The 25,878-nt window shown below is 41.5% G+C and overlaps 1 protein-coding gene across 4 annotated transcripts in view; it reads left to right on the forward strand.

Annotated features, from left to right (window-relative positions):
• TENM4 (teneurin transmembrane protein 4) overlaps positions 1 to 25,878 on the forward strand; it is a 917,609-nt gene that overhangs the window by 655,156 nt on the left and 236,575 nt on the right. For 2 of the 4 annotated variants that reach the window (XM_085066138.1, XM_085066148.1), the window contains one exon: positions 1,073 to 1,282. The exons of the other annotated variants lie outside the window; for them this stretch is intronic. In XM_085066138.1, the coding sequence (XP_084922264.1) occupies positions 1,073 to 1,282 (210 nt within the window). The remainder of the gene's footprint in view (positions 1 to 1,072; positions 1,283 to 25,878) is intronic. 4 annotated transcript variants of the gene reach the window in all.

A 25,878-nucleotide genomic window follows, 5' to 3' on the forward strand; every position in this document is an offset into this window, starting at 1 on the left:
TTCAGTATTTGGGCAAATGTGGGAGATTAATCATTACGACTTTCAGATCAAATGTAGCAAGGGGAAAAGCTCATGTTTAAATGCATTGTCCTGTATTATATGTCTGTGTTCATATTCCCCCGGTTTTTATTGATGTACTGCACATATCTGACCTCCACATTTGCCTGATAGTTCTTTCACCACTCTAGGGCTTCTGACATCCCAGTTTTGTTTAAAAATCTGATTGGAATGAGATCCTGATAACCATTAATTGCTTACAGTATGTATTTCCAATTGGATCTTCTTAACCTACACGTACCTGCACCAATTTCCTTAAAGTCAGTAGAAGCTCTTCCTCAGTCAGGCACAGCTCTATGTAAAATATAATCTTAGAACCCGATTTGCTGCCTTTATCATCATTTAATCAACGAAATGACGCCGTTCTGAGCTGTGCTTCTGCCCTGTATCAGTGTGGTGACTTGTGGAGGAGCTTCTACCCCACAGAGCGATGTCCGGACCTCTCCTCCACCTCCAGCCTGCACGGTGGAGCCTTACGCTGTTTGCTGCATAAACTAGAGGGAAGGGAATTGTTAAACCAATCCCCAAAAGGACTTTACACTTTTCATGTGGAATCTGAAATCATTCAACTCACAATACGTCGGGCAAAGCTTTCGAAACCTTTAGTACGACGCAGCCCGGCGGCGTCAATGCGTGCGGCTCGGTGACAGTGAGCGCCCATGGCGTGGGACAAAGCGCGTCTCGCACCGGCAGCTCTCGTCAATTTCAAAATCTTAAAAAAAAACCCCACAAACAAACAAAAAACCGGAGGGGTGTGAGTTGTAAAGGATGGCTGCGAGGTGGATAGGAGTTTTACAGGACAGCGCCAGCCCGAGGGGCAGCAGGCAGTGGGGTCAGATACGTGCAGCCGGCCGCCCCTCAGGCGGCGCGCTGGGGGGGCGGCCTCCCCTCGTGCCCCGGCTCGACTTGTATTGTCTCTCTGTCCGTGTTTTTGCCGTGGTTTTTTTGTTCATTTTATTTCTTTCTGTGTTTTTTCCCCCTCCCTTCTCTGTGTGTGTGTGTCTGTGGCCCGCAGGTCCCCCCCTGCCCTGTTCGTCCGCCTCCTCCACCCCCCGCTCGCAGTCCCCCTCCCCTCTCCCCTCGCCGCCGGCCAATGAGGGCCCGGGGCGGTCGCTGGGCGACGGCGCGGCCCGGGCGGCCGCGGGCTCGGACTCTGAGGAAGAGTTTGTCCCTCAGTCATTCTTAGTTCAAAGTGGCTCTGGAAACCTCTGTGTCGCCGCCAAAGGTGAGTGACTCTCTCGCTCTCTCTCGCTTCGTTCTGCCGACTGTGTGGTGCCCGTCTTGACAGCTGTGCGCGGGGTGTAGGTTGGCTGGGGAGCGCGTGTGCTCGTTGGGTTGGTTCGGGGCGGTTCATTTAAAAGCGGGTGGAGCGGGAGGGCAGCAGCTCCGTGCGGTGCCGAGCGCGCTGCGGGGTGCGGCGGTGCGGGGTGCTCGGGCAGCGCTCACCAACTTGGCGGGAGCTGAAGGATGGAGCTCGCTCCCTTCTGCGGGAGCTGGCATTTTGGGGTGGTTTGGCTTCTTTATTTTATTAGCTCCTAGCCGAAAGACTGGCCGGAGAGCCTCCCCTTTCTCTGTGGAAGCGGCAAGGTGCTGCCTGGGGGCTGGCGGGGTCGGAACCTGTCAGGAGCTTGGGGAGGAAAGGGAGCGATGAAAATGCAGAGTTCCTTCCATAGTTGTGACAGTGGCATCAGCACCATGCCAGAGGAGGCTGTCTGTGTCCAGTCTCCCTCTGGGGCGCTGAGAGATGCCCTCAGGGTAAGTATTTGAGGCACAGCAGCGCAGCCACATCCTGCCGGGATGCTCTGAGACTCCCCGATGAGGGTGCTCAGCACCGCCGGACGGTCCGCGATGCTTAAACAAATTACAAGGAGAGGAATGAAATTCACAGGTCTCTGCTGCAAAGACAGTGAGTCATAAATGGAGAGGTAACGCTCATTGGCAAAGAAATGTGAAATTTCATCAAGCGCAGTGTAACCTGACGAAGTGCAGATTACAGCAGTGGAATAGCACTGGCCACTCAGGCCGCTGCCATCCGGCTTGAGTGATAATTGCTCACAGGTCTGATTTATGATGAAGGGGAAGGCATTCAAAGATATCTTGAAAGAGAGAAAGAAAGGTGAGAGAGAGGTTTACTGCAGCTGGCAACAGCTTAACTGCATTTATGTTAAGCTTCTAAGAAGGTTTCCTAGTATGCTGTTATCTCCAAGTAAGGAGAGAAAGTTTGACATTTAATTTGTCTGCCCTCCCCCTTTCCCAGCTTCTCTCTTCTTTTGTTGCGTTTGTTATGGTAAAAACAAACTTTCCCTTCAAGGTTTTTCAAAGGAGAAGGTTATCTCCTCTGAATTGTCATCCTAAGGGGAGTAGGGGGAAATACAGTGTTGTATTCATTCAGGAAACTGATTAAAATTCATATCCTCTGTTCAGCTTCCCCCTTCCCCTCCCACCCTATAACACACACACACACACACATCTGACTGCTTGCAGTCACAGAACATGGAAATCTGAAATAATGCTGATGACCCTCGTGTTGGAAATAAAACTAAACTCACACTCCGCCTCATGTTTTCCACATCTTAATATATGTACTTTCTCTTTGCTTACTTAGGAAATACGTATGTACATACATGCACACCCTCCAGGTAAAATGAGGGAAGATAGAGTAAGCGAGATTAAAGAGCTTAATCTCTTATTTTACTAATTAGCTGAAAAACAAAAAAAGCATTGTTCAGAGTCCACAGTGGGTTGACCACATTATTGTATTATCGATGTGCTGGTGGGTTAGTTAGACTTCAGGCTTTTCAGCTGCCTGCTTATTTATCCTCTTTTTTTTTTTTTCCTCAGTGCTTTTTACATTGGCTTGTAGACATACTACATTCCCTAAGGCCTTCTTTGTGTGCAGGATTCAGTAGGTTGGTAATAAATATGTCCCACACAAAGACAGGGCGTCTGGGGTCTCATTTGCCTGCTTATTCTAGTTGTTCAGTAATCAGAAGTGCAGGTAATGCCAGGACACTGCTGACCTGCTAGGATCAGCTCAGCATCGCTCTGCTATCAAGAGGAAAACAAAAGTGACTTATTTTGCCACCTATCAACCCATAATCTGAGAGTTCACATGAATGAGAAGTACAGACCATACAAGCCCATCATGTCTAAAACCCAGAGACTCTTCTGACCTCTGTAAATAGATTTAATTGCTTCAGTTCTTTAACGTTCTGTTTCTATGAGGCTTAGTCAGCTTAAACTTTAAATGACAAAGGCAGGTCTTTATGTTCCTTAAATGGTGAAAATTAGTAAAAGCTTATTTTGGTTAGGACTAAGTTTAATACATTTAGAGCACTCGTTCTTGGAGAATAGTAGCTGTCTCAACAGCAGGACAGCCTGAGAATGCTGTCCAAAGGATTTGTGTTGCACTTTTTAATTGATTGTGGCTAGGTTTTCCTACCACAGCTGTGTAAACTCAGCCTTAGAAAAGTCCATCCAAAGTAAGTAACACCCAGGGAGCAGCACTGCTGTTACAAATCCCCATGTAAATTGCAAATATAATGCACATGGAACTTAAGAAACATGCTACTTTTTGAAGATACAGTAGGCTGTTCTTTATCTAAGTTCTTTTCATTCTAGAAAGGTAATATTGTCTGTAATATTATTTTTACAATTCCAGAAAAATGTCCAACTAAACTTTCAAATGCAGGCTGGAACCAAGTAGTATGTACATAAATATGTGGGCATCTTCTAGGGCTTTTAGTTTTGTATTAGATGCATTACAAGCCATTGTTTGATTTTCTTTATTTCTAAGTACAGTATTTCTTTATTTCTAAGTACAATGTTCTAAGTACAACATTGAAAGGCCAAATTTTTATTGCACCTATAATGTCAGCAGGTACATAATTTTAAGGAAAAAGAGACTTTTCAGACTTGGACCTTTTCATTTTTCTTTTTATATATGTCAAGTCCAGAAGGCTTTTTACTTTACCTAAAATGACCCCAAAGTAACTAAGGTGTGAATGTCTCCATTTCATAGAATCCTAGAATGCTTTGGATTGGAAGGGACCTTAATCATCACCTAGTTCCAGCCTGCCCTGCCGTGGGCAGGGACATCTTCCACTATCCCAGGTTGCTCCAAGCCTCATCCAACCTGGCCTTGAACACTTCCAGGGAAGGGGGCATTCACGGCTTCTCTGGGCAACCTGTTTCAGAGCTTTATAATTCTAATAACAAGTAATTTTTTCCTTATATGAAAATTAAATCTGTGTTATTTCAGTTAAAAACCATTATCCCTTGTCCTATGACTACAGGCCCTTGTAAAAAGTCTCTCTCCACCTTCCTTGTAATCCCCATTTAGGCATCGAAAGGTCAAACACCTTCCCTTCTGCAGACTAAACAGTCCTGTCTCTCTAAAACATCTCAGGATGTTTCCGTTCAGAAACCTTAAAATTTCCTGATTTGAGGATTTCAGCACTACTTGAAAAGTAAGCTGAATTGGATGGAATCTTGGTGGACATTGAGAAACACTAATTAGTTTTTCAGGTTTCTTATGTATACTGGTGTGTAGGTATATACAGATATGATTCAAGAGAAGCCAGAACTGTCTGAAGGCATCCAGCCTTTAACCTGCTTGTTTTAAGAAACTGACAACTGCTGTGCTGGGTCAGAACATGCAGTCTGTGATAAGGGTATGGGAGAAGAAGCACAAGCAAGTGGAGCTGTAGGGGAGGATATTGACCAGCCCTGAGACGTTGAGCATTAGCCAAGGAGGCTGTAGGTGTGGGTGATGAGCTAGTCAGGGGTAGCTTTCTTCCATTTGAATCAGTAAATACCATGAGAAATGCATGTAAAAAAACCCAGTGTCTTTAGGGAAGGAGTGATCAGGAGGAGCACATCAGCCTGACCCTTGCTGCCCACTTCCCTCAGCATTCACAGCTGTGGCACTGAGGACATTAGCAGGCACATCTCTACCCAGCACAGGTCTGAGGGAGGAAAATGGCTGTTGTACAGAGTGACAAAGAACAGATTTGGAAAGATATATGAAGTCTGTGGAAAGCTGACATCCACGTTCCTTTGGGAACACGGTGCTGCCTCATAGTCAAAGCCAAAATGTGTGACTTCTTCCAGCTCTTCCATCAGTGAGCAGGCATTCCATATGAAGTGTGCTTTTGTTCTTTGGTGGGGTCTGGTATGTTTCCCTAAGTTGATTGTATCAGGCACACAGGAAGGCTGGATGTAGTCACTTGAAGCAGCCTCTGCAGGTGGGAGCCACAAAACCCCAAATCACCTCTGGTTTAGAGCATTTTAGTATTCTCAAACACAATTTCTGAGACCAGGGCATGGATTTCATTTAATTCTAGCAGAAGCAAGGCAATACCTGGTCCTAGAAATTACTTTACTTTGGTGACATTGGAGGTAACATCTACTAAAATCTCTTTAGAAAGGAAATAATGCAGTTTGGAGTCTTATCACCCTCTTCTGAATATACGTATCCCAGTTCTTTAGTTTCTCCCTCAGATACATCCCAATTGCAAAAACTGGTTGTTCACCACTGCTTAACCAGTTTTGCACCTTTTCTACCACTAAGGGCATTTATTCACAGAAGAAGCAGCAGTGGAGGGTTGTGTTTCCAGTCACCAAAAGTGACATTGCTGCTGAAGAGAGAGGGAGAGGAGGAAGGCAGACATGATTCCCAGTATTATTACACTTGGAATTCCAAGAAGAGGGTTAAAAGTTGTGTAAGGCATGGATGATACAGCCCTTACTTCAGCACAGGTTGCATTGGCAGTGGACAAGGGGGGAAAACCATATTGAGTACATACCTAAATATTCTGAGGTTACATCCTGGGAGATGAATCCTATTTCTTTATGATCCGTGATTTCATTGGAAAATAGACCACAGCAGGATCAGTTTGCCCCCAGAAGCCACACCATACTGCTTCTTCATAGTGGGATCTGCATGAATGAGCTGCTTGACCAACAAAATCCGTTGTCACAGAGTTAATGAAGATTCTTGTATTGCTTTTGCCACTTTTTCTTGTTCACAGTGCTGGACAATTTGAGGCAGTAAGTTCCCCTAAGGTCTTCATTTTCATTTCTAACAAAATTGGACCAATCTAGATGTCCTGATTTGTAACCTATTTTCCTTTAAGTTTTTTTTAATCTTTTAAAAATGCAGCCTTGAGCTGTTAATCACTGTTTGCAATTTACCTCCCTTTTCTATCCCTCAATAAGGAGGAATTCCCCTTTTTTAGTCAATGATTTGGCCCAGGTTTATGAAGATAAATCCTTCATAAAAAGGCTGCTGTGGACTCCTTTAGCCTTATCTGGTTTTTGTCAAATAGTTTGATTTTGTACAAATGGTACATATCTGGCAATTTACAGTGAGTAACTGACCAGATCATCTGCCACTGCTGCTGCTGCTGTGGCTGGATTTCCTCAGGATCGAAAAGGAAGTCATCTTCTCAAAACACAGGGCACTTTCTGCTGAAAGTTTTTAATCTGTCTGTCCGTGCTCAGTGTTTATTTCTTCTGTATCCTTGATGTGGTTGGTGCTGCAGAGTGTGCCACACAGCGACTGCTGTTTGCAGACACATTCAGCAGCTGAAAGGCTGGGTGCAGCAGCAATCAGCCTGCTTTGCATCAGGCAGCACTCGTCTGATCTTCAGGCCCGAATTCAGACACAGGAGTTCTCCTGTAGGAGTCCTGCTCAGGCACAGGGTTAGGTGTTTACAGCACCGGGGTGGAAAGTACAGAGAGATCAAACTGCAGCAGGGAGGCCAAAAGACACTGAATATTAAAGGATTTTGAAGAAAGAATAGTATCATGTAAGGCGTCTTAGAAGTGGAGAATTTTCAGGGATCTGACTGAGGAAAGCAAAAGAGCCTTTGATAATGTAATCTGAATAATTGATATTTTTCTCATCTAAAAACTAACAATAAATTCCAATTAATTTCAGTTTTCTTTCATGGAAGGCTTTCATTTTTCTTTCCAAAAAAGCTTGTGAACAGAGGATCTGTTCTCTTGCTGTGTTTTGTCCTTGCACAGTGCTTTCTATTGCTTCTTTTTTACTACTCAAGCAAATGTGTTAAGTAAGAATAGCAATTAATCTCTGCATCCTTTATCAGAGATTTGCAGAGTCCATTAGCAGTCAGTGTTACTCATAATGGTAATTCATAATTACAGAAGGGAAACAGGAATTGGAAGATATAGCCAATCAATTTCCAAGTGTCTTTTAAAAAGTTTAAAATATTCTTTCTGTTATTGCATTTCCTATTAAAACTTTTTTAATGTCATCAGCCTCGTCTCCCTCCCCCAACACTGCAGAAATTCAGGAAAAAGCATCCTAAGGAGAGGAAAGGTTTAAAAGATGTTTAGTTTAGCAGTGCTTTTAAAAATAATCTCTAGGAAAAGAATATTTTTTTAGAACAGTAGTGATGATTAGGTAAGGTGCTTGGAAAAAAGCATTTTGAAAACCAGTTTCACATAATTTTTCAATGAATTTACCCTTCAGTTTGGGAACATGTTCCGAATTTGGCCTGAGAAACTGTGGCTGAAATTCCTTTCTTTTAATTTTAGTCAGAAAACTAAACAAGAAGCTTATTAACCATAAGCTTTCAATTTAGATAGAGACATTTCAAGCTACCAGGGTTTAATTAATCCTGAGGAGATTCCTCTTTTTCCTCTGACTGTGGATAGAGCTGCGTCTGACTAAGAGTCCCCAGAAGCCTGAGAAGCTAGTGTGGAGATGGCATTTTAGCTTGATTTTCACAGTTGACATCTACTGGAGCTCACTGAAATCTTCCAAAAATTCACTGATGTATTTGAAAATTTGTCCTCACATCATTCCTTTGAATTTATCTCTGATGTAAATACGACAAAAAGGTTCAGGTTTTGAGTTTCCAAGCATCAGCCATTGCCTCTGAGACCCTGAAAATCAAGTAAGAAGCTGTAAACCGGCAGCTGTGAGGAGGATCAGATCATGAATTATTCCCGTTCTTATTCACTGAGCAGTGGAGCTGTCCTGTTGAGTTTTTGTTCCTCCTGTTTCACTCTTCCTTCTAGGAGCAAAGACCACAGAGATGTCAGTGTGTGAGCTGCAGATCTTTCAGAGGACATGAGGCTCTAGAAGTGCCCACTTACCTTGCTGTCCCTTAATCTCTTGCCTCGTGAATTCACTTTGCATCCTGAGAATGTTTGTTTAACCTGGCAGTTGTTTGGCTTCAGGATGAGCCAAAGGTGAGAAGCAAATCATTTGCTATAGGACTTGATTCTTATCGCTGGTATCGGTGGGAGGCATTTGTATTAGATTCCTAGCATAACCAGGGTCAAATCCTGCCCCAGCTCAAATCCTTTTGGCTCAAACAGAGAGACATTTGGTCAGGAGAGGATAATATGAATACACAGAGAGGCAGGTCGGGGGCTTTTTGGAGTTTTTTTTGCAAGGAGTAAATATCTCAGAAAGAATAAAGCGAAGTTATGATTGTCACATTCAGTGAAGGGCAGCAGTGAAACAAGTCACTTTTCCAGGCCAGGGAACACACTGAATCAGTTAAAGCAGATTTATAGCTTTTTAGCTGTGATAAAACTGTATCAGTGTGTATATGAATTTACATAGGAGTAGAGGGTTTTTTTTTCTTTCTTTTAATGCAAGCCACATTGGAAAGTGTGCACAAAGGAGCCCCACTCTGAGGAAAGACAACTGGAACAAATTATATGCATTCAGACTTGTTAAATGGAATTGGCAGCAGAAATATTCCTGGTAACCTGAGCATTACGGCAGCATTGGTATAGTTAAGGTTATGTCAGCATTTCCATTAGAAACCCCTTCTTTCAGGGGTTTATATCTGCAGAAAAAAATTCACTGTGGGTTGAAATTTGACAAGCTGTGCAAGGTCTCATCTGAGATGGGGTTTTTTTTTACCTTTTTACAAAATTGGGGAGAAAAAACTGAAGAGTCAAGCTACAAGAGCACAAACAAAAATAGCAGCATTCTGGCTTTGGTCTTTTTCGATGTTAAAAAAAACCTGTTTCTTTCTTTATAGTGTAACTATCAAATGTACAACAAAATCTTGCTCTGAAGAAGGAATTAATCATTACGCTATTAAAGGAAATGAAACATTAATTTATGGCCCATTAGATGCTTTCTCACTGCAGGACTGCCAGTGTTTTGGTCTACCTCAGGTTATACTGAGAGATTTGTGACTAACATGAAACAAAGCCCCCAAAGCGGTAGATTCTGTGTGGAAAAATGGTTTCTGGGCAGCTTTAGAAGAGCAAAACATTGAAGGCATAGTTGTCCAGACATTGGAGTGAGTACTAGGAATTCAGAATTCTGGTTTCTGCCACAGGCTTCTCAGATATAAAACTTAACCTCAGTTTTCTGAGTTGTAAATGAGAGATATAGTAAGCCTTAGGATTCAGTATCTTTCAGAACCATTTCCTCATCTGTATGATATTACTGGAGCTAGACATGGTTTACACTATGATGAACAAGTAGACAAAAAGGGACCTGTGGCTCCAAACTTGCAGACATCAGATTTCAGAGAGTAAGCTAATATTTTTTTCTAAATCTTTTCAGATTTCTGGGTGCACAACATTGAACTTTTTGTTGCTGGATTTGTATAATCTTTGAGCTGAGGCATGTATGGCTGAAGGTCTGTGTATGTTCTCAGTTCCTGCAGTGCCTTCTACATTTTGAAAAGTCATAGCTGATGTTCATCAGAACTTTTTCCATTCACCAGATAAAAGCTGCTGTGGAAGTGCAAAGTATTATAAAATGCAGGAAGGAAGTCTGAAGCTCATGTACTCATGGCTGTGTTGTGTTATTACTGTGAAATGGATCTCTCAGTTGGGAATGAGCTCAAACTCTGGGAAGGCTTGTTCCATTAGCTGTTTGCAAGCCATATGTCTCCATTTTTAAATGAGAACCTGGGGGCTTTGAACTTTATTTGTAAGCTGAAATTTGCTGGTCACTGTGAATTGGTGATTAATTTGTAAGGGAGAAGATGCCAGAAGTCTCACTCTGACCTGTGTGTTCTTTCAAACTAAACATCCAATAACTGCATAGCCTCAGAAGATGTATCCCCCCACTTCCTCCTCTATCGTTTCTGTGCTTTGCATTATTCACTGTGTTTATTGTAACACACTATTAATCTTAACCACAGCTTTCAAACCATCATGTGACCCCAACAAATTCTTTAGCCAAAGCAATGATAGCTTTAGGTATTCTGGGTGGAAGCTTTTGAGGCTCTGAGTGGAAGGGAAAGGATCAGGTTAAAAAAAGGTTTGAGGCAGTAATTCAGAGGAAAAAGTTTTCTGTGGATCCAGCTTGATTTTTCTGAAAAATGATGTTTGAAATATGACATGAGAGGATCATGCAGCTTCTTGCTGTGTGTGTAGGAACCATGGTGTATCCTTTGAAGTTGCTTCCAATGTGCGCCTGGGTGCAAAGCAGTAGGGTGTTTTGTTCAAGGGAGGGCAGTCCTTAACCATGTGTCTTAATAGCAGGACCAAGCCCTTGGTGCCCATGCTTGCAGTTATGGCACAAAAAAAACCTTTGGTATAAGGAGCTTTATATGAAAGACTGTCACAGATCTTTAAGAGTCAATTGGGTTAAGCCTTTGAGGACTACAAGCCCCAGTGTACACACCCCACGTGAGAATTAATTTTTATGGTAGTTTGGAAAGCATCAGAATTTGAAAGGTTAAAAGTTTTGTTTGTTTTTAAATCCTGCCATGTGAATTGAGAGAAAAGCCCCCCAAAGAGGTGGAATAGCTGGTATAGTGCTCAATTGGCATTAGCTCAAAATCTACGACCGCAAGGTCAATATTTTGTAGTAAGTAGTGCCTGGAAATTGGAGTCAATTTGGAGTCAACACCAGTCAAAAAACTGGTGACTGATGACAGGTGGTGACCTTGGCCAAGTGACCTAAATGCTGGTGCTTGACTCTTACAGGAATAAAATGGGGGATAGTCATCACTGTTTGTTCCTTAGAAACTTTTGAGATTTCTGGATTCTTCATTTCAGATTGAAAATGAAAAATACTGTTGTGCTCCCACTCTATTCAGCTGATAAATCCACAGTGTCTCAGGGCTTTACTGCTGGCTTTTAATGTGTGCTCTGTCTCTGGAGGTAAGGGATGGTGATGCTGCAAAGTTTCGGCAGTCTTTTTTGTAACACATCTTCAAGGTCTGCCCTCACTTTTGCCAGCGAAGATTTAATAGATTTTTTTTCTCTTTTCATGTAATAATTAGGTCTGTTAATGGCAGCCTGGTACTTTAGGCCTTTTCCATATAAAGCAGAGAAAGTGTAGCAAAAAGACAAAATGGTTCAAATCATAATATTGTATGACAGAAGCCGATAAAATTCAAATGTAGTGTATTGTATTTCTGTTTACAAGACGTCAGCTAGTACTGACACGTCAAAGTAGTGTGAAAACATGCAGCCATTCACCAAACACAAGCAACAGTGGTGGGCCAAAAGACCAGTGAGTGACTCCAGGTTACTTCATAGTATCAGAGAATCATTAAGGCTGGAAAAGACTCTTAAGGTCATTGATTCCAACCATTAACCCCGCACTATCATGTTCTCCACTAAGCCGTGTCCCAGGTACTACATGCAGGTAACTTCTGAACACTTCCAGGGATGGTGATTCCAGAATATTTGGCAGAGACCTCATATCTTAATCTACTACTTTCTACCACTAAAATGCAAATGCATTTGGAAAACAATTGCTAAAAGAATGATGGTTGATGTATTTCTCCCCTGCTCACATGCCATTTAAAATTCTAAAACAAAGCTGCTGAGACCCCAGTCTGCCCTTTTGTTCATCAAGGATCTCAAACACCAAGAAGCCTTGTTAGTAAGAGTGGTCGAAATAAGAAGGCTGGACTGGCCCTCATTAATTACCTTCTAATCATCCCTATTCTTTCACTTCTTAAGACATCAGCATTACTCAGAAATTAACCCTACAAAATTTAGCAAGCGTGTTTGAGATGCCTTTCAGCATAACCTAAGAATTGCTATTCTCACCTCTTGTTTTTATTACCTTTCCTAACTGAAGATGCCCTGGCAAGGCAGTAAATTCATAGAAATCATAAAATTCCTGGAGATGGAAGGGCTTCATCACTGCAGGGAATTTTTACCTGTTGTCGTAAAATGTATTGGTCCTTTCTGAAGGATATGAGCTTTTTCTGTTGTGTTAAATTTCTCTAGGTTTTGAGGGTATTTCTAGATGTCCTGCCAATTTAGTCATTTAAACCTGGTGTCTTTCATGTTCTTTCAGTCTAAATAAGACTCCTTTTGTAGAGATAAAAATGGGCCTCTCAGAATTATTGGGGTTAAGCAGGTTATAATTCCAGCATTTTGGACACCTCAGGATATTAGGTGTTTGGTAAGTACAGTGTGCTGCAAATAGGAAAAAGCATTCTTAAACCATAAGAGGCCATATTTCTTTCAGCATTTGGGAGGGAAGGGGTGCTGTGGTGGCCAGGCCAGTAAGATGAGAGCCTGTGTCATCATATGCACTATTCAAAATCAGCCAGCCATGACGGCTCAGGAATTGGACTCTGGGTTCTCCCACATGAGGGGAGAATTGAGCTTTGTGACCTGCTTCAGAAAAATTAAAGTAGCGACACATGGCTCATTAGCATGACAGCTCTGGGAGTGGGCATGGGGTGTAATAAAGTGCTGCAGGACCTTGGAGTGCTCCGGCAGGAAAGCTGGCAAGTGTAAAATCGATGCTTTTGATACATTAGGTGGTAATGGAAGAAGCACAGCACAGAAGTGGTATGATCGGATGATTTAGTTAGAGCCATAAATCTAGTGGCAGTATCGTGGCAACGTGATAGGACACAGCATTTCATAAGGAGCACAGCATAAAGATTCATGCATTAGTCAAGTCTGGGGTTGAAGCACATGTGGGTGGGAGTTGCATTACTGATATAAATGATAGAGTGGTTCATCCTTGCAAACACACTGGGTAAAACAAGGGCACTTTGTAGTAAATGAGCACTTTAGACCAAGGTGCCAATATTTGCATTCTGTATGGATATTTCTGGTGTAAAATTATTCTGGTGAAATAGAAATCAGCATGGATTACTCCAGGTTAAAACTAATACTTTCACACTGGCCCCTTTCTTGCCTTGCCCTGCCCAGGCAAGTGTGGAGATTTTGTAAAAATTCTCCAGTCACATTTCAGCAGTAAAACTACTGCCACTTGATGGTTGCTTGTGCTATATTTTAATGTAAATCATCTCTTTTCCTTGCTGCTCAGTTTACATAAATCCTGCCCAAATCAGCTTGAACAACTTCTTTCCCTAAAAGTGAATGGCTACATGGAATGAAAACAAGGATGTACATTTTACCTCAACTTAGGTATCTTGTTTTAAAATCAGTCTTCCTCTTAAATTGCCATCATTTTTGCGGCCCTTCTTAGTGTTGCAGTCAGTTTTTCTACACCTCTCTAATAGTGAGAGGCAACTGAGCTTGGTATAGCTTCACATATGCAGTGAGTACCCAAAGACAGGTCAGGTAAAACCAGACAGGAGTGGCATTGCTTCCTGCCATTAACATATGCTGGATTAGGAAAAATATCATTAGGACTCGTATAGAGGAGCACAGCATGTCAGAGGAGATAAAGCAGATTTGAGTGCTTTTGTAGCAATGAGTTACAGAAACCTTTACTGTTGCTGCCTGTAACTTTTCTGATACACCAATGAAACTTGAAAGAAGAGGTCGTCTGAAAGGGTAATAGCTTCCAGCCAAAATGTGCTTCAATCTACCAGACCACCCATCCTTTCTTTATCAATGAGGTCAAAATAATAGCAGTACTTGACACTTTTACACAGATGGGTAAAATCTATTGTGTCACCAGTAGATATTTCCAGAAACCTAACCCATGTAACTATATATTGTGCCTTTCCCATGTATATCTCTAAACAATTAGGAAACAGTAGGTCTCCTGGTACCTCCTTGAATCAGATAACTGTGATTATCTCCATTTTACAGAGGTCATAATTGACTAGCCCGAGGTCACCCAGGCATTCTGCGATACGACCACAGCAGGATTTACATCCCTTTACTCTCCCATTTCTTTAACAACCAGTACACCCTGTCTTCTGCCAAAAGCTACACAGAGACATCTAACACAACTGGAATGAGAACGAAATGATTTTTAAGCATGGTGGTGGAAATTCTAGAGGCACCTTAACTACCTGTTTGAAAATTAAGTCCCAGCTGTTAGTCACTTGAATTTCTGAATAGAGAATTTAGGCTTCTGCTGAATACTGTGGTAGCTTCAATTTAAACAGTTTGCTTTGTCTTCCATTTCTTCTCTGTAAAAACTCTTGAGCAGTTTATATCAGTGTCAGTTCACGCCAGAAGTTCCTCCAATCCATCTTGGGATAAAACACAAACAGTTCTCATCTGATTGAACTGTGGGTTGGTAGCTGTCACGTGGAAAGCTGACTAAAGCCCTTTAATTTATGAAATGTTACATAGTCCTCAAGAGATTGCCTAAATATTTTACTGCATGTCACTTTTTGTTGGAAACCAGAACCCATATTTGCTGTGCCATCCATTAAGTAGAACTTCTTGAAGTTACTTCTGCTTCTGAATGGGGGTTTGTATGTGCTAACTTTTATCTGAGAACTTCAAAGATGTCTCAGGGTTCTTGCATCTTTTTCACTATTTGTCTCCATCTTGGCTTAGCATAATATTTATGTGCAGCATTTAGAGGTGGTCTTGAAGCTTGAATTTATTTATTTTTTTCAAATTGTTCTTTGCAGGGCACTAGAATGAATATTTAAGATTCTTTCAAAGAATGTGGGCAACTTTCATCTTCTGAGATGCTGAGAGAGTAGGATGTAGCATTGTAATATGCTATCATGATTGATAAGTTATTGTGTACTAGTGGTAATGGTAATGTTTCAAATTTTACAGAATTAATTTCCCTGCAAGGGTTTCAGCACAGTAGCCACGGAAAGCTTATTTCATAAAAACCAAGAAGCAGAAGGAAAGAGAAAGGCTCTTTACAGATTGGCATAAGTGACTTGCATGGCAGAAGGATAATCCCTGAACACACCTGTGCAGCAGAAACACAACGTGTGGATTGGTTTTGTACTTAATCTGTCACTCTGGCATCCCCGCTGTGAGCTGCCCAAGTGGTTTTTGCTCCCCAGCTCAAGTGTCACTGCGGCTTCAACAGCAGCCGTGTGAGCGTGGTGGGTTTGGACAGCGAACAATGCATGTTTGTTTGTTCACTTTGAGGCTGCTGTCTGAGGTGGAATTTTAATGGCGTGAGAAATGAGAGGAGGAAAGAGAAAGCAATAACCTGAGCACTAAAACACAGCACTCAATACAATTTCTCAACCTTTGCATTCACATCTCCTGCCCTTCTCATAAGCACCATCCCTTATCCCAGAAAAGTGGAATTCTTCTGTTAGTGTTATCCTGCCAGAGAGCAGAGCATAAGGGGAATCTAAAGTGCCTAGTCCTGCACTTACAATCCTTCCAGCTTGGTTTTGCACTTGCTGAACCAGTTTCTCTTGTATTACATGTTTTCTTGTGTTTTCCATTTTGCACTGTGAGAGTCGAAAGTCTTGCACTGGGCATGTCTATAAAAAGAGTTTTGTAATTTCAGGAAAATTCTTCTTGACTCTCAGAGTGCTCCATACAAAAGGAGGGAAGTGAGAAACAGAGAAAAGATGATAATGATCTGTCTGTGATCTCTGCCACTGCTGTGCATTTTGGAGGAAATGGCACACTTGGATGAAGTTATTTGTTGCAAAGGCCAAACTTCTGGCAGAAAAAAAGAACACTAAATTCCAACCTGCAAACATTAAAGAGAGAAGGAAGAAGAGTGTAGAAAAAGACTTGAAAGCATGGAAGAAAGCTTTGTTTCAAATATATTTGAGTTTCAGATTGCCTTGGTGTACTTCCTGCAGCGTTAGAGTGCTGTAAATTGGAAGCGCTCAGGTTGGAAAGAGGTCTGAAGCACTGATTTCTGAGCCCAAACAGAGTTGTGCTTACTGCCAGACTGGTTTATTCAGCTTGCTGGATGGGAGCCAAAGGAACTGACCGCCCTGTGAGCTGAAACCAGTGCCAGCCAGCCAAAGAATAACATTGCTTTGACTGAAATGGCAACTGTTTGTTTGTTCTTCCAGCAAAAGGGGAAAGAAAAAGCAGCTTTTAGTGCTGGTGGTGACAGAAAAGGTTAAAAATCGAAGAGGAAAAAAAAAATTACTGTGAAAGAGGATGAAAAGTTAGGGGCAAATTTTTTTCCTTGCTTACACTTCTCTGCTAGCTTGGTCCTCACTTGTTTGAAATTAAAAAAAAAAAAAGTCTTGCTCTTCATTAGTTTTAACATGCAGATTTTTTCCTTTCTTCCGCTAAAATATGGTAATTTTTATTATATGATAAATTGCCCTTACTGGTAGTGGTCATGAAGTACCAAAGGCACTATGCTGTGACAGTGGAGGCACTGTCACAGCAGCATGTGGTAGTTGTGGAGGTTACAAGGGATAGTTTTCCATGTGTTAACAGGAGAATGCTTCTCTGAGTAAATCAGCAATTGAATGAGACTTAGGGCTCAATCTCAATGACTTTAGCAGGAGTTTAAGGTAAGCTCGGTTATTTTCAGGTCTTTTTATTAAGTGCCTTGTGGAAAGGCTGGCTTTGCTCCTGATGATGCTGTGGGCTGTGACATTGTGAGTTTGGGATGGTTCCCTTCTTGGTCTCAGTCCACAGTGTACAGCAGCTCCCCAAAATGCTGTATTGCAGAGCCACTTGAGTGCTGAAACTGCCTGGGCTGGATGACTTGCTTGCTGCTGCCACTTCACACACACTGTTTGAGTTGGTCTTCTGGTTTATTTATCCTGAGAGTTTTCATACTATTTGGATGCTAAAAGCTGGCCCTGTTGCACACGAGAGGCAGTGGCAGAGAGCTGGCAGAGCCGTGCAGTGGGAATCGCTGCCTGCTGGATTGTAGCTGGTCTGAGGTCAGGCTGGCAGCACCCAGCAAGCTCAGCTGGAACCAAGTTACTGTCTGCTCCCTGTTTGTGCCACACTCATCCTCAGGCAGCATCCCCCTTGTCTTTTTCTGGTTGCCATGCAACGGTCAAAACTGCTTTATTTCCCACCAGCCTGTTAATGTTTCTGGTAAAACAAACAGTACCAGTTAGGAGATACTACTGGTGATATTGGTAGCACTTTTTTTTCTGAATGTGTCAGGGCAAATCCTGCATTTGTTTTTGCTGCCTCTAGAGATGTTTGGCATTTATTTTGGTATGCCAGCCCCTTGAATTTTCCAATTCCCCATTAACTTCAGTCCTACTAGAAGAAGAGTAAAATAAAATTTCTAGTGCTCTTTATTTTATTTTAAAAGGTTTGAGTATGGGACAGGTGCATAGAAACAAACCAAAGAGGAAAAAAATCCAAAATACGCTATTAAAATAGATTTTAATAATATTTTAATAATAAAAACTACTTAAATATTACCAAAATTAGTTACTTTTTTAAATTTCAGGAATTTTTAAGAAATTATGTCCATCACATGTGTTTTTGGGATCTGCCCCTTTTTGAGAAAGTTTACGCAACTCTTTTGGGTTGGGTAGACAAAGTAAGGGACAAGACCTGGTGAAGGCAGGTCCGTTGTTCTCATTATTTGAATGAAGCATGCAAAGAGGAACATGGAAGATGGTATTTTTCATTTCCCAGATACTGTTGGAGAGGAGGATCTTCTGATGCAGATATTTTGAAACTCAGTGGTGGTTTCAGAAATGAGAGATGCTGTAGAGAAGCATGAAAGGAGACTGAGTCATCCTCTGGTTCCTTTTTGTCTTTAATGGCCCTGGAAGATCTCATCTTCCCTTTGCATTCCAGGACTATCACCTGGGTGCAGTCCAAGTTGTCTGGTCCTTCCAGCCTCCCCATACTGTCAGCTTTCCTTGTGTCTCCCAGAGGGACTTTGGGCATACTGCCACCATGTGTGACACTCCAAGGTTAAATTCAAGTCACAAGTGGCCTGTTGGGAGGAGGTGTGGTTTGTCACACTTACTCCCTGGCAAGCATGAACAGGGGCTCCTGCAATGCCATGAGCACCACTTCACACTCCACTAAGGGTTAAATAGTATTTCTGTGCGGTGATGAACTCCAGCACGATTCAGCTTTACTCCAGGTGAGCGGAAGGACAAAGATTTGGCCCATTGAATTTACACTGCTCCTTGTCAGCGATGTGCCAGAAGGAGAGATTCCTCCTTGCAGCAGATGTGCTCTGCTTTGGAATTGCCATTCTGGGTATTTAGCAGGGAGGCAGAATGACAGGCTAAGCACCAGCATTGCTAATACCTCAAATAAATGTTTTTCTGATTAATTAAAATAAATTGGCATAACAAGAAACACAGTGTGCGTCCTCAAAAGTGCAAAGTTGTTTTCTAATGCAGCTTCCTGTTAGAGCAAGTACTTTAATTATCTCTGTTTGTGCTTGAAACCAAATTTGGATTTTGTTTTTTCTTAGAAATCAGGATTGCTTGATTCCCTTTGCTGCTTAAAAGGCAGCAGTGTGAAAGGCTTTTTTCTTAAGCTATGAAATGTGTTTTCCCTATGCACACAGGCTGTTCCCTTCTGCCTCCCTTGGGAGTGACCTATGCACGGCTCTAGGTAAAGAACTTAAATCTCTGTTTGTACAGAATCACTCTCTTGGTTTGCATTATTTTATTATTTAAACATAATAAGCTTCAGTAGTTCATGAACAGTGCATTGAAAGACAAAGAGTTGTGACAGAAGAAAAAGGAGTGGGTTTTCCTGATTGAATATAGAGCCTATAAAAAGAATGAAGGGGCTGGACATGTCAGTCATAAAGTAATCCCATCACTATCAGTAGGAATGGGAAAAATTGTGTTCTTATAGTACTTACTATAGGTGTTGGCCAAGTCCTTACACAATACAAGACATTAATACAGAAATATATTTCTTCATATTTCTAGATTTCAGATCAGGATAAAAATTAATTTGCTAATTGGTTTTTTTTGTGTGCAGTGTTAACCAAATTGCTAAATGCTGCCTCCTTCACCATAAGCAACCCTGTTTATGTATTTGAGTTACACCAGGCTGTCGTAATAAACTAGTCATGTATTGTATTGTTTGATGCTATCAGGTTTTGGACTGGATCCATCCTTGAATTGGAAACTTCCTAGGAACTCTTGCGGATCTTGCTTGAATTGTTGCTGGTACTTCCTGAATGATCAGTTTTCGTTAGCAGTCGGTGCTGGACCGAGTGTTCTCTTTTACTGAGACACAACCCAAAACCTTGACCACTTCTTTGTGGTTCCTTCAAGATCTCTTGTCATCTTTGGACTACATGGATATCGACTTCTCTGTTCTAATTACATTCTAATTTCAGTAATTTTACTCCACCCTTCCAGATTTTCGCTGTCTTTGCAATTGGTTCAAGTCATCTCTTCCGCCCCCCCATCCCCCCCCCCCCCCCCAATTTGTATTCTAAACTTTTGGTTCACTGTTCAGTGGAGTGAAACACAGTGGACTGGGTTACCCAGGAGATGAGACCAGGAAGCCAGGTGGTCCTTTTAATCTTGCAGTGCTGTATCTTAGGCATCTGCGATGGATTTTGCTGCAGAGGCACTCGAATGCTGGTGATGTGTCTCCAGTGTCTCTTTACCTACTGCATAACAGGGTGGGGAGGAGCAATTAATTCCACTGGCACAAAACATTCTATTATCATCATCTGTAACCCAATGCAAAGCACTATTATCTTAATGGTTGAAAAGCACCTGGCCAGTATGTGACAGTCGCTGCCTTTCACGTAGCCTCAAAAAACAGTGCCACTGCAGCTAAGCTGCCTTTAAAATCTTTGCAGATTTGCAGTAGAAGTTAGTTGTTGTACTGTGTATTGAAAGAAAAAATGCCAGAATAGGAAAGTTTCTGTTTTATAAAAGATTTTTTTCTAATGCTCTTGATTATGCATCCCAGCTGTCCTTATTTTGCAAGTCCAATGATTTGAGTTTTTGTAAAAACGTTTGTTTATTGGTTTTTTCCTTCTCCCTGCCTCATACACACACCAGGAATTCTTTTTGTATGATAGCTCAGCTTTTATTTCCAGCAAAATAAAAGAAAACAAACCACAGCTAATTGGCTCTTTGTTCTCAATTTTTTGACAAGTGACAAACACTGAGATCAGATTGTAGTGCATATCCTGCAGCGGTCATATGGAGCCTGAGTTAGGGAATCACAAATTCTCCATAATAGACTCCCACTTGCCATCACACTGCCTATGTTTGGGGTATTTGTGTTTATACATGCTGTGTCCCAAATGCTTCCTCTCACAGTTAAAGGGGTAAACTATGGCCTCCCAATATGATGTGAAAAATATCATTCAGCATTTAGACTTAGCTCCTATTTTATGACTTTTTTTCTTTGCTTTATGACATAGCTTATGAGACATGAAGCGTTTGGACATTGTTGCTCGGAAATAGTGAGGGTTTGGGTAGTACTTCTAAGGCTGAACTCAGCCCAGAACATCCCCCAGTATTATGACCTGCTGTATAGGACTACATCAGCATTTTTCCAGTGCTTGCTGTTCTAGAGGATCTGTTCTAATCAAGTTTATGTCAAAAGTGGAGTTCCTGTTACCTTCATTAAGAATGGACAAGGCCCAAACTTTGGGTAATCAGAGAAGGAAGACATTTCATCCTCTATAAATTAGGGCAGTTATTGCTATAAATTGCCTCTGTCCAGCCATACCTTGTAAAAGTCAGTGGACATTTTGCTGCTGGGGAGAACATTGCATCTGATAGACCATGTAATTAAGAAGTTATGCATTTCATTCTGTTCTCCTTTGTGGAGGACAATATGCCCCAGCTATGTTGTTAAAGTAGTGGAAGCTCCAGTGCAATCAGAGGTGAAATTCCACAAGGGTTTACTTGAAGTCGTGCCCCACCATGTTATCTACTTCATTATTTATTTATCTTTACCGTTAATAGTCATCAGCAAAATGTAGTTGTACTAAGATAGCATAATTTTCTTCTTTTAATTTACAAATGACCAGTTTTCTGCCAGTGGGCAGTTTATATAACCATGCAAATGAACAAGAGTGGATCATGCGAATTTAATTTAGAGATCCTTCCCCCTCCACCCCAGAACTGAAGCCAGCACCGGCTATTCCATAAAAAAACATGATGATTGTTTTAAATAATCATTTTGTCTTCCTCCATAATTCTCTCTTTCTTGCATCCTAGTGTGTGTCTGTAAGCAGAGGGGAACCTCTGAAGACTGAATGGCACTTCCTGGGCACAGCCAACACTGGCTTTGCCAGCACGTTCACTTGCATATCTGTTAGTTTAGGTGAGTACCAGGGAAAGGAAGAGGAGGCTGGCATTTCTTTTGTCAGTTCTGAGCAAACATCATGCTGTAATTTGAGACTGCAGCTTCTCTCAGGGGTTTTCTCCACCTCCACATTTGCTGCTTGAAGCCACTACTTTAGTGTCAGAAACCTCTCAGAACGACCCAGGGACCAACGAGGCCTTAACTGGGTGCTTTTTCTTTCAAGGGAGAGCTGATGGGGCATGTGAGAAGTTCTCCCTCCCCGTTCTACCTACTGTGTTCTCTCTAAACTATAGAGACTGTAAATTTTCATTTGCTGAAGAAATAGCAGGCATGGCCTGCTGGTATGTAGTTGGCAAGTGGGAAGCAAAAAGTTTTCCTGGGTTATTAAATATTAACATTTAATTTTCAGTGTTCAGAAATTTATTCCTTTATTTCTGGTAGGATTTAGTATAGAGTCAGCAGTCCTGTGTTCAGACAATTACAGTCTGAGATAAGGAGGGACAAGGTTTCTGGTCAGCTTACTGTGCCTGTAGAGGAATGGGACTCTCAGGAAGTTTTAGCAGCACTGGGAATTTCAGTGGTGGGAATGTCTGTACCAGAAGAAAGCTGTCTTCATAGTGCCTTTACTTCTGCAGCTTAGCACCCAGAAAAAAAATCTGAAGTCCTCCTTGGACACCCCGAGTGACAGTTAGTGCTTATGTCCTTATTTTCTGTCATCCATTGAACATCAAGAGGAATATGGTCATTGAAATTGGAAGACCTATTGGCTGGCCAGGGTGTCTCCATTAGCAGAGCTGTTTTGGTCTTTGCAGATCATCAGCCAGGTGATCTGACTGTGTCCTTTGCTTCAGTACTTGTAGGTCAGATTGGGCTGTTGAGGCTGGTAGACTGCGTTTGAGCTGGCATTGCTCCAGCCTGAGCAGTAATTCCATATCAGTAATCACTAGGAGATTTGATTATCAGGGATTTATTGATACACACACAGTGGCCTTGTGTGTGAATTGTCCTGTTGCTTTTAAAGGACACTAGAGGACAAGGTGAGATTTATTTCCAAACATAAAAATGCAGGAATATTCCCAGGGGATTTATAAAGAGTGCCTAGCAGGCAAGCAGCCTCACTCTCCTGACACTTAAAGAGAGGTACCTCGCTGCTACAGGCACTTTTGTACGTTTGCTAAAGGTGTGCTCTTCAGAAGTGCCCAAGTGATGTATGAACCTAAGTCACAGTAACTTTTGGGAACACTTAAACTCTAAAATGCATGAAGTACTTTTGAAAATGAAGCCTCACTTGGGCCTGAGGCTTTCTAGAAAATGCACCTCTGATGCTTTCAAAGGTATTGACCTCATCATTTCCCTCGTTCACTTTCACACACCTAAATATCCTTGTAGACTCAGCCCCATGCCCCATCAAACCTTGTATTTTACCACAGTGACAGTAAGTAGCTTCAACCCTTTGTACTCACAAACTACAAGGCACTGCTTTAAAGCAAATAAAGAAGAATGAGGAGCTGTGTCCCTCCAAGTGTAGCTTATGCCACAAATCACAGTCATAGGGGAGCTGATCATTTTGGGCTCTTTCTGTCCATTCTGTAACACTGACTGTGTGCCTTTGAGAGGGAGGATTGGCACACAGGAGAGGTTTGCTTGAGTGAAGTGAAATTCAAAATTACATTAGGTGTTTGCCTAAGAAGCAGCAGATGAGGCCCTGCAGATTCTCAATTCCTCCTTGCTACACTGTAAAATGAAACTATAACCATTAGTTATTCTTCTACTGGTGACAAGCCAATGCAGGAAGGAATGACCCTTTAATGATTCTTTCTGACTTTTTAAGCATTTGAATGTATTGCTTCTTTGGTTCTATCCAAGGTTCTAGTCATAATATGAAAATGCCTTTTCTTCTCTTGAAAGTTTGAAATATTTTTGGTATTGCACCAATGACATTTTCAAAGGCATTTTAGCCCTCCTTCACAGATTTTGCATTAATTTATCAAGCCATTTGAGGTAATGTGGTGAGAGCTTAATTTAAAGTCACTGAAAGTGGCAAGGGAATTAGCAAATGAATTTGGAAACAAGACCTCAACTCTGAAACTCTTAGCTGATGTGCTGAGCTAGTGGGCCTTCCTCTGAAGGAATATCCCTGTTTGCATAGCTTACATTGCAAAATATAAATTAGGGCACTAAAGGATTTGAATGGTTTAAATACAGATTTGCATTTACCCAAATGATTGCAATATAGTTTTTGCCATCACAAGGCTAATTTTAATTAGACTTGGAAATGGAGACTTCTCAGCAAAATAGGTGGGCCTTTGTTTTTTCAGTGTTGTGACTATTAGTGGCACATTTTGCTTTAAGTTAATGTATGAAAAAAGCTAGCATTTTCCAGGTTGTGAACTTTGGACACCAATGAGAATAATTCTGCCAAACAAAAATCTATTGCTGTTCAGATTCCTTGCATGGCTGTATTCATGCAAATGTTCCTCACAGTCCAACATGAAGTGGTGTATTATAGACCATTATAACACAGCCATCCTTTTTTCTGAGTTTCAAATCATTAGCATAGGTCCAACAGTATAGAGGACCAATTTCCATGATAAAGAAAGTCCTCTCCCATTTAATCACTTACCACCAAATGAACCATTTAATGCCACATTCAGACATACTGTTTGAGGATTTCCCAAGGCTCCCCTTGATCCACTTACACTGCCTTATCTGCCTTTTGTCTCTTGTTAACCTGCTTGCTTTTTATAAGGGGGAGGGGGGGAGAGAGAAAAATCAAATCCATTGCAAGAGGTCTGCAGCTGTTAACTTATTTTTTCCCCCCTTCAAAAGTTGCTTGAGATTTCTTGGAGCTTCTTCTTAGCAGTGCCTAATCACTGTAGTTTAACAGATTCTGTAATTACCTGCCTCACATGAAAATGGCTTGATTGCTGCCTCTTTGTCCAATCTAGTTCAACTTTAAATGACAGCTGAATTTGTTCTAGATGAATAGCTTGTGCAGTGGGAGCCTGGCGGGGTGGTTTTGATTTATTTGCAGCCTTAAAAGCTTCTAAAACAAGAGCAAAACATAGTTCTAAATTCACAGAAGAGTGGAGGAGCAAGGCTTCTGTGTTTATATACTGAGGACCAGCCCCTCTAACCTTTGCTTTGAGTAGAGCATGTATGGCACTCATTTGGGAGTATGTGGGTAGGTAAATGCTATTCCAGGAGAACAAAAAAATGTGGAATGTGCTTCAGAAGGTGCACAGAAACTACCAACACTTTGAGTAATGATTCCACATTCTGACAAATTTGGAATGTGGTAACAGTGTTGGATAAGCCAGGAAATTGAGCATTTTACTCCAATTTTATTTAACTTAGCCTCAGCTGTGCCTAAACAGTGTTGTCTGTATTCAAAGAGCCACAGTTGCCATCAGGATGCTCGAGCAGCACTCTGCAGTGGTTCCAGTCTGGCTGTGTCTGTACTTGTAGCTGAAGCCTTGGAGTCTTGGAACTTGGAGTCTGGGTATCAAGGAACAACCTGAACCCATGCAAGTAAATCTGCTAGCCTGGAAAGCAGCATGGCTGTGTGTGCACAGGCCATTGGGTCTGGCTGCTGGATTCTGATATTTCTTAAACCTTGTGTGGCCAAAGCTGTGGCAGAAAATGCAGGTGGTGGTGTCCAGCCCACTCACTGGAGCACAGTGCCCATGGGTGTGCAAGGCCCAGACATCAGGTTGGTTAATGCTGGGCTGGGTGATGGGTTTGTAATGTGTGCTCCTTTCTGTGATACTGAAAGAATAGAAAATGCTGTTGTGAATGCACAAGTGAGCAGAACGTTGTTTTCGCCACTGTGTATTAAGTGTAAGGTAGGAATGGTACAGCAGAGAAAAAACATTCAGGAGAGAAAGATGAACTATTGGTCCCTTCAGTTCCATTGCAGGATTGCTTCCTGCAGTCCAATTTTTTTATACTTGCTACTCTTCTGTTTTTAATGTTCAGAACAATGACGTTTCCTTTAAACATAATGTGGAGTTAGGTAACATTAAAAACACATCCAAAGATGCAGAAAAACGACAGTCCATGCTTATAAAGTAATGCATAAAATAATATTTGTTTAAACACTGTGCTCCCTAGGACAGCCTCATTTCCTAAGGGTCTCAAGAGGAGAGCAATCATACAGTATAATCTTGTTAATTTAATATACGTCAGTGCAATGCAAACAATAAATACAGAACATTCAGACTAGAAATTGCAATAACTATATTAAGCAATCATAATTTCAGTTCATTATGCACTGACAAGCTTCTTAAGATAAAGATATACTATTTTCTTTAATTCAAACAATATGTCACATTTTTAGTAATAATAATATTTAGCAATCACGTAGCATGATTCATCTTCAAAGTACTTAAAAAATAATAATGTTTTAATCCCAGAGACGTGGATAGGTAAATATTATTAGCCTGCTGCACAGATGGAGAGATTTATATGGGTTAAATAGCTTGTCTTGGACTA

Source organism: Lichenostomus cassidix, chromosome 1, assembly GCF_008360975.1.
Source record: "Lichenostomus cassidix isolate B80296 chromosome 1, HeHo_3.0, whole genome shotgun sequence".
Classification (NCBI taxonomy): domain Eukaryota; kingdom Metazoa; phylum Chordata; class Aves; order Passeriformes; family Meliphagidae; genus Lichenostomus; species Lichenostomus cassidix.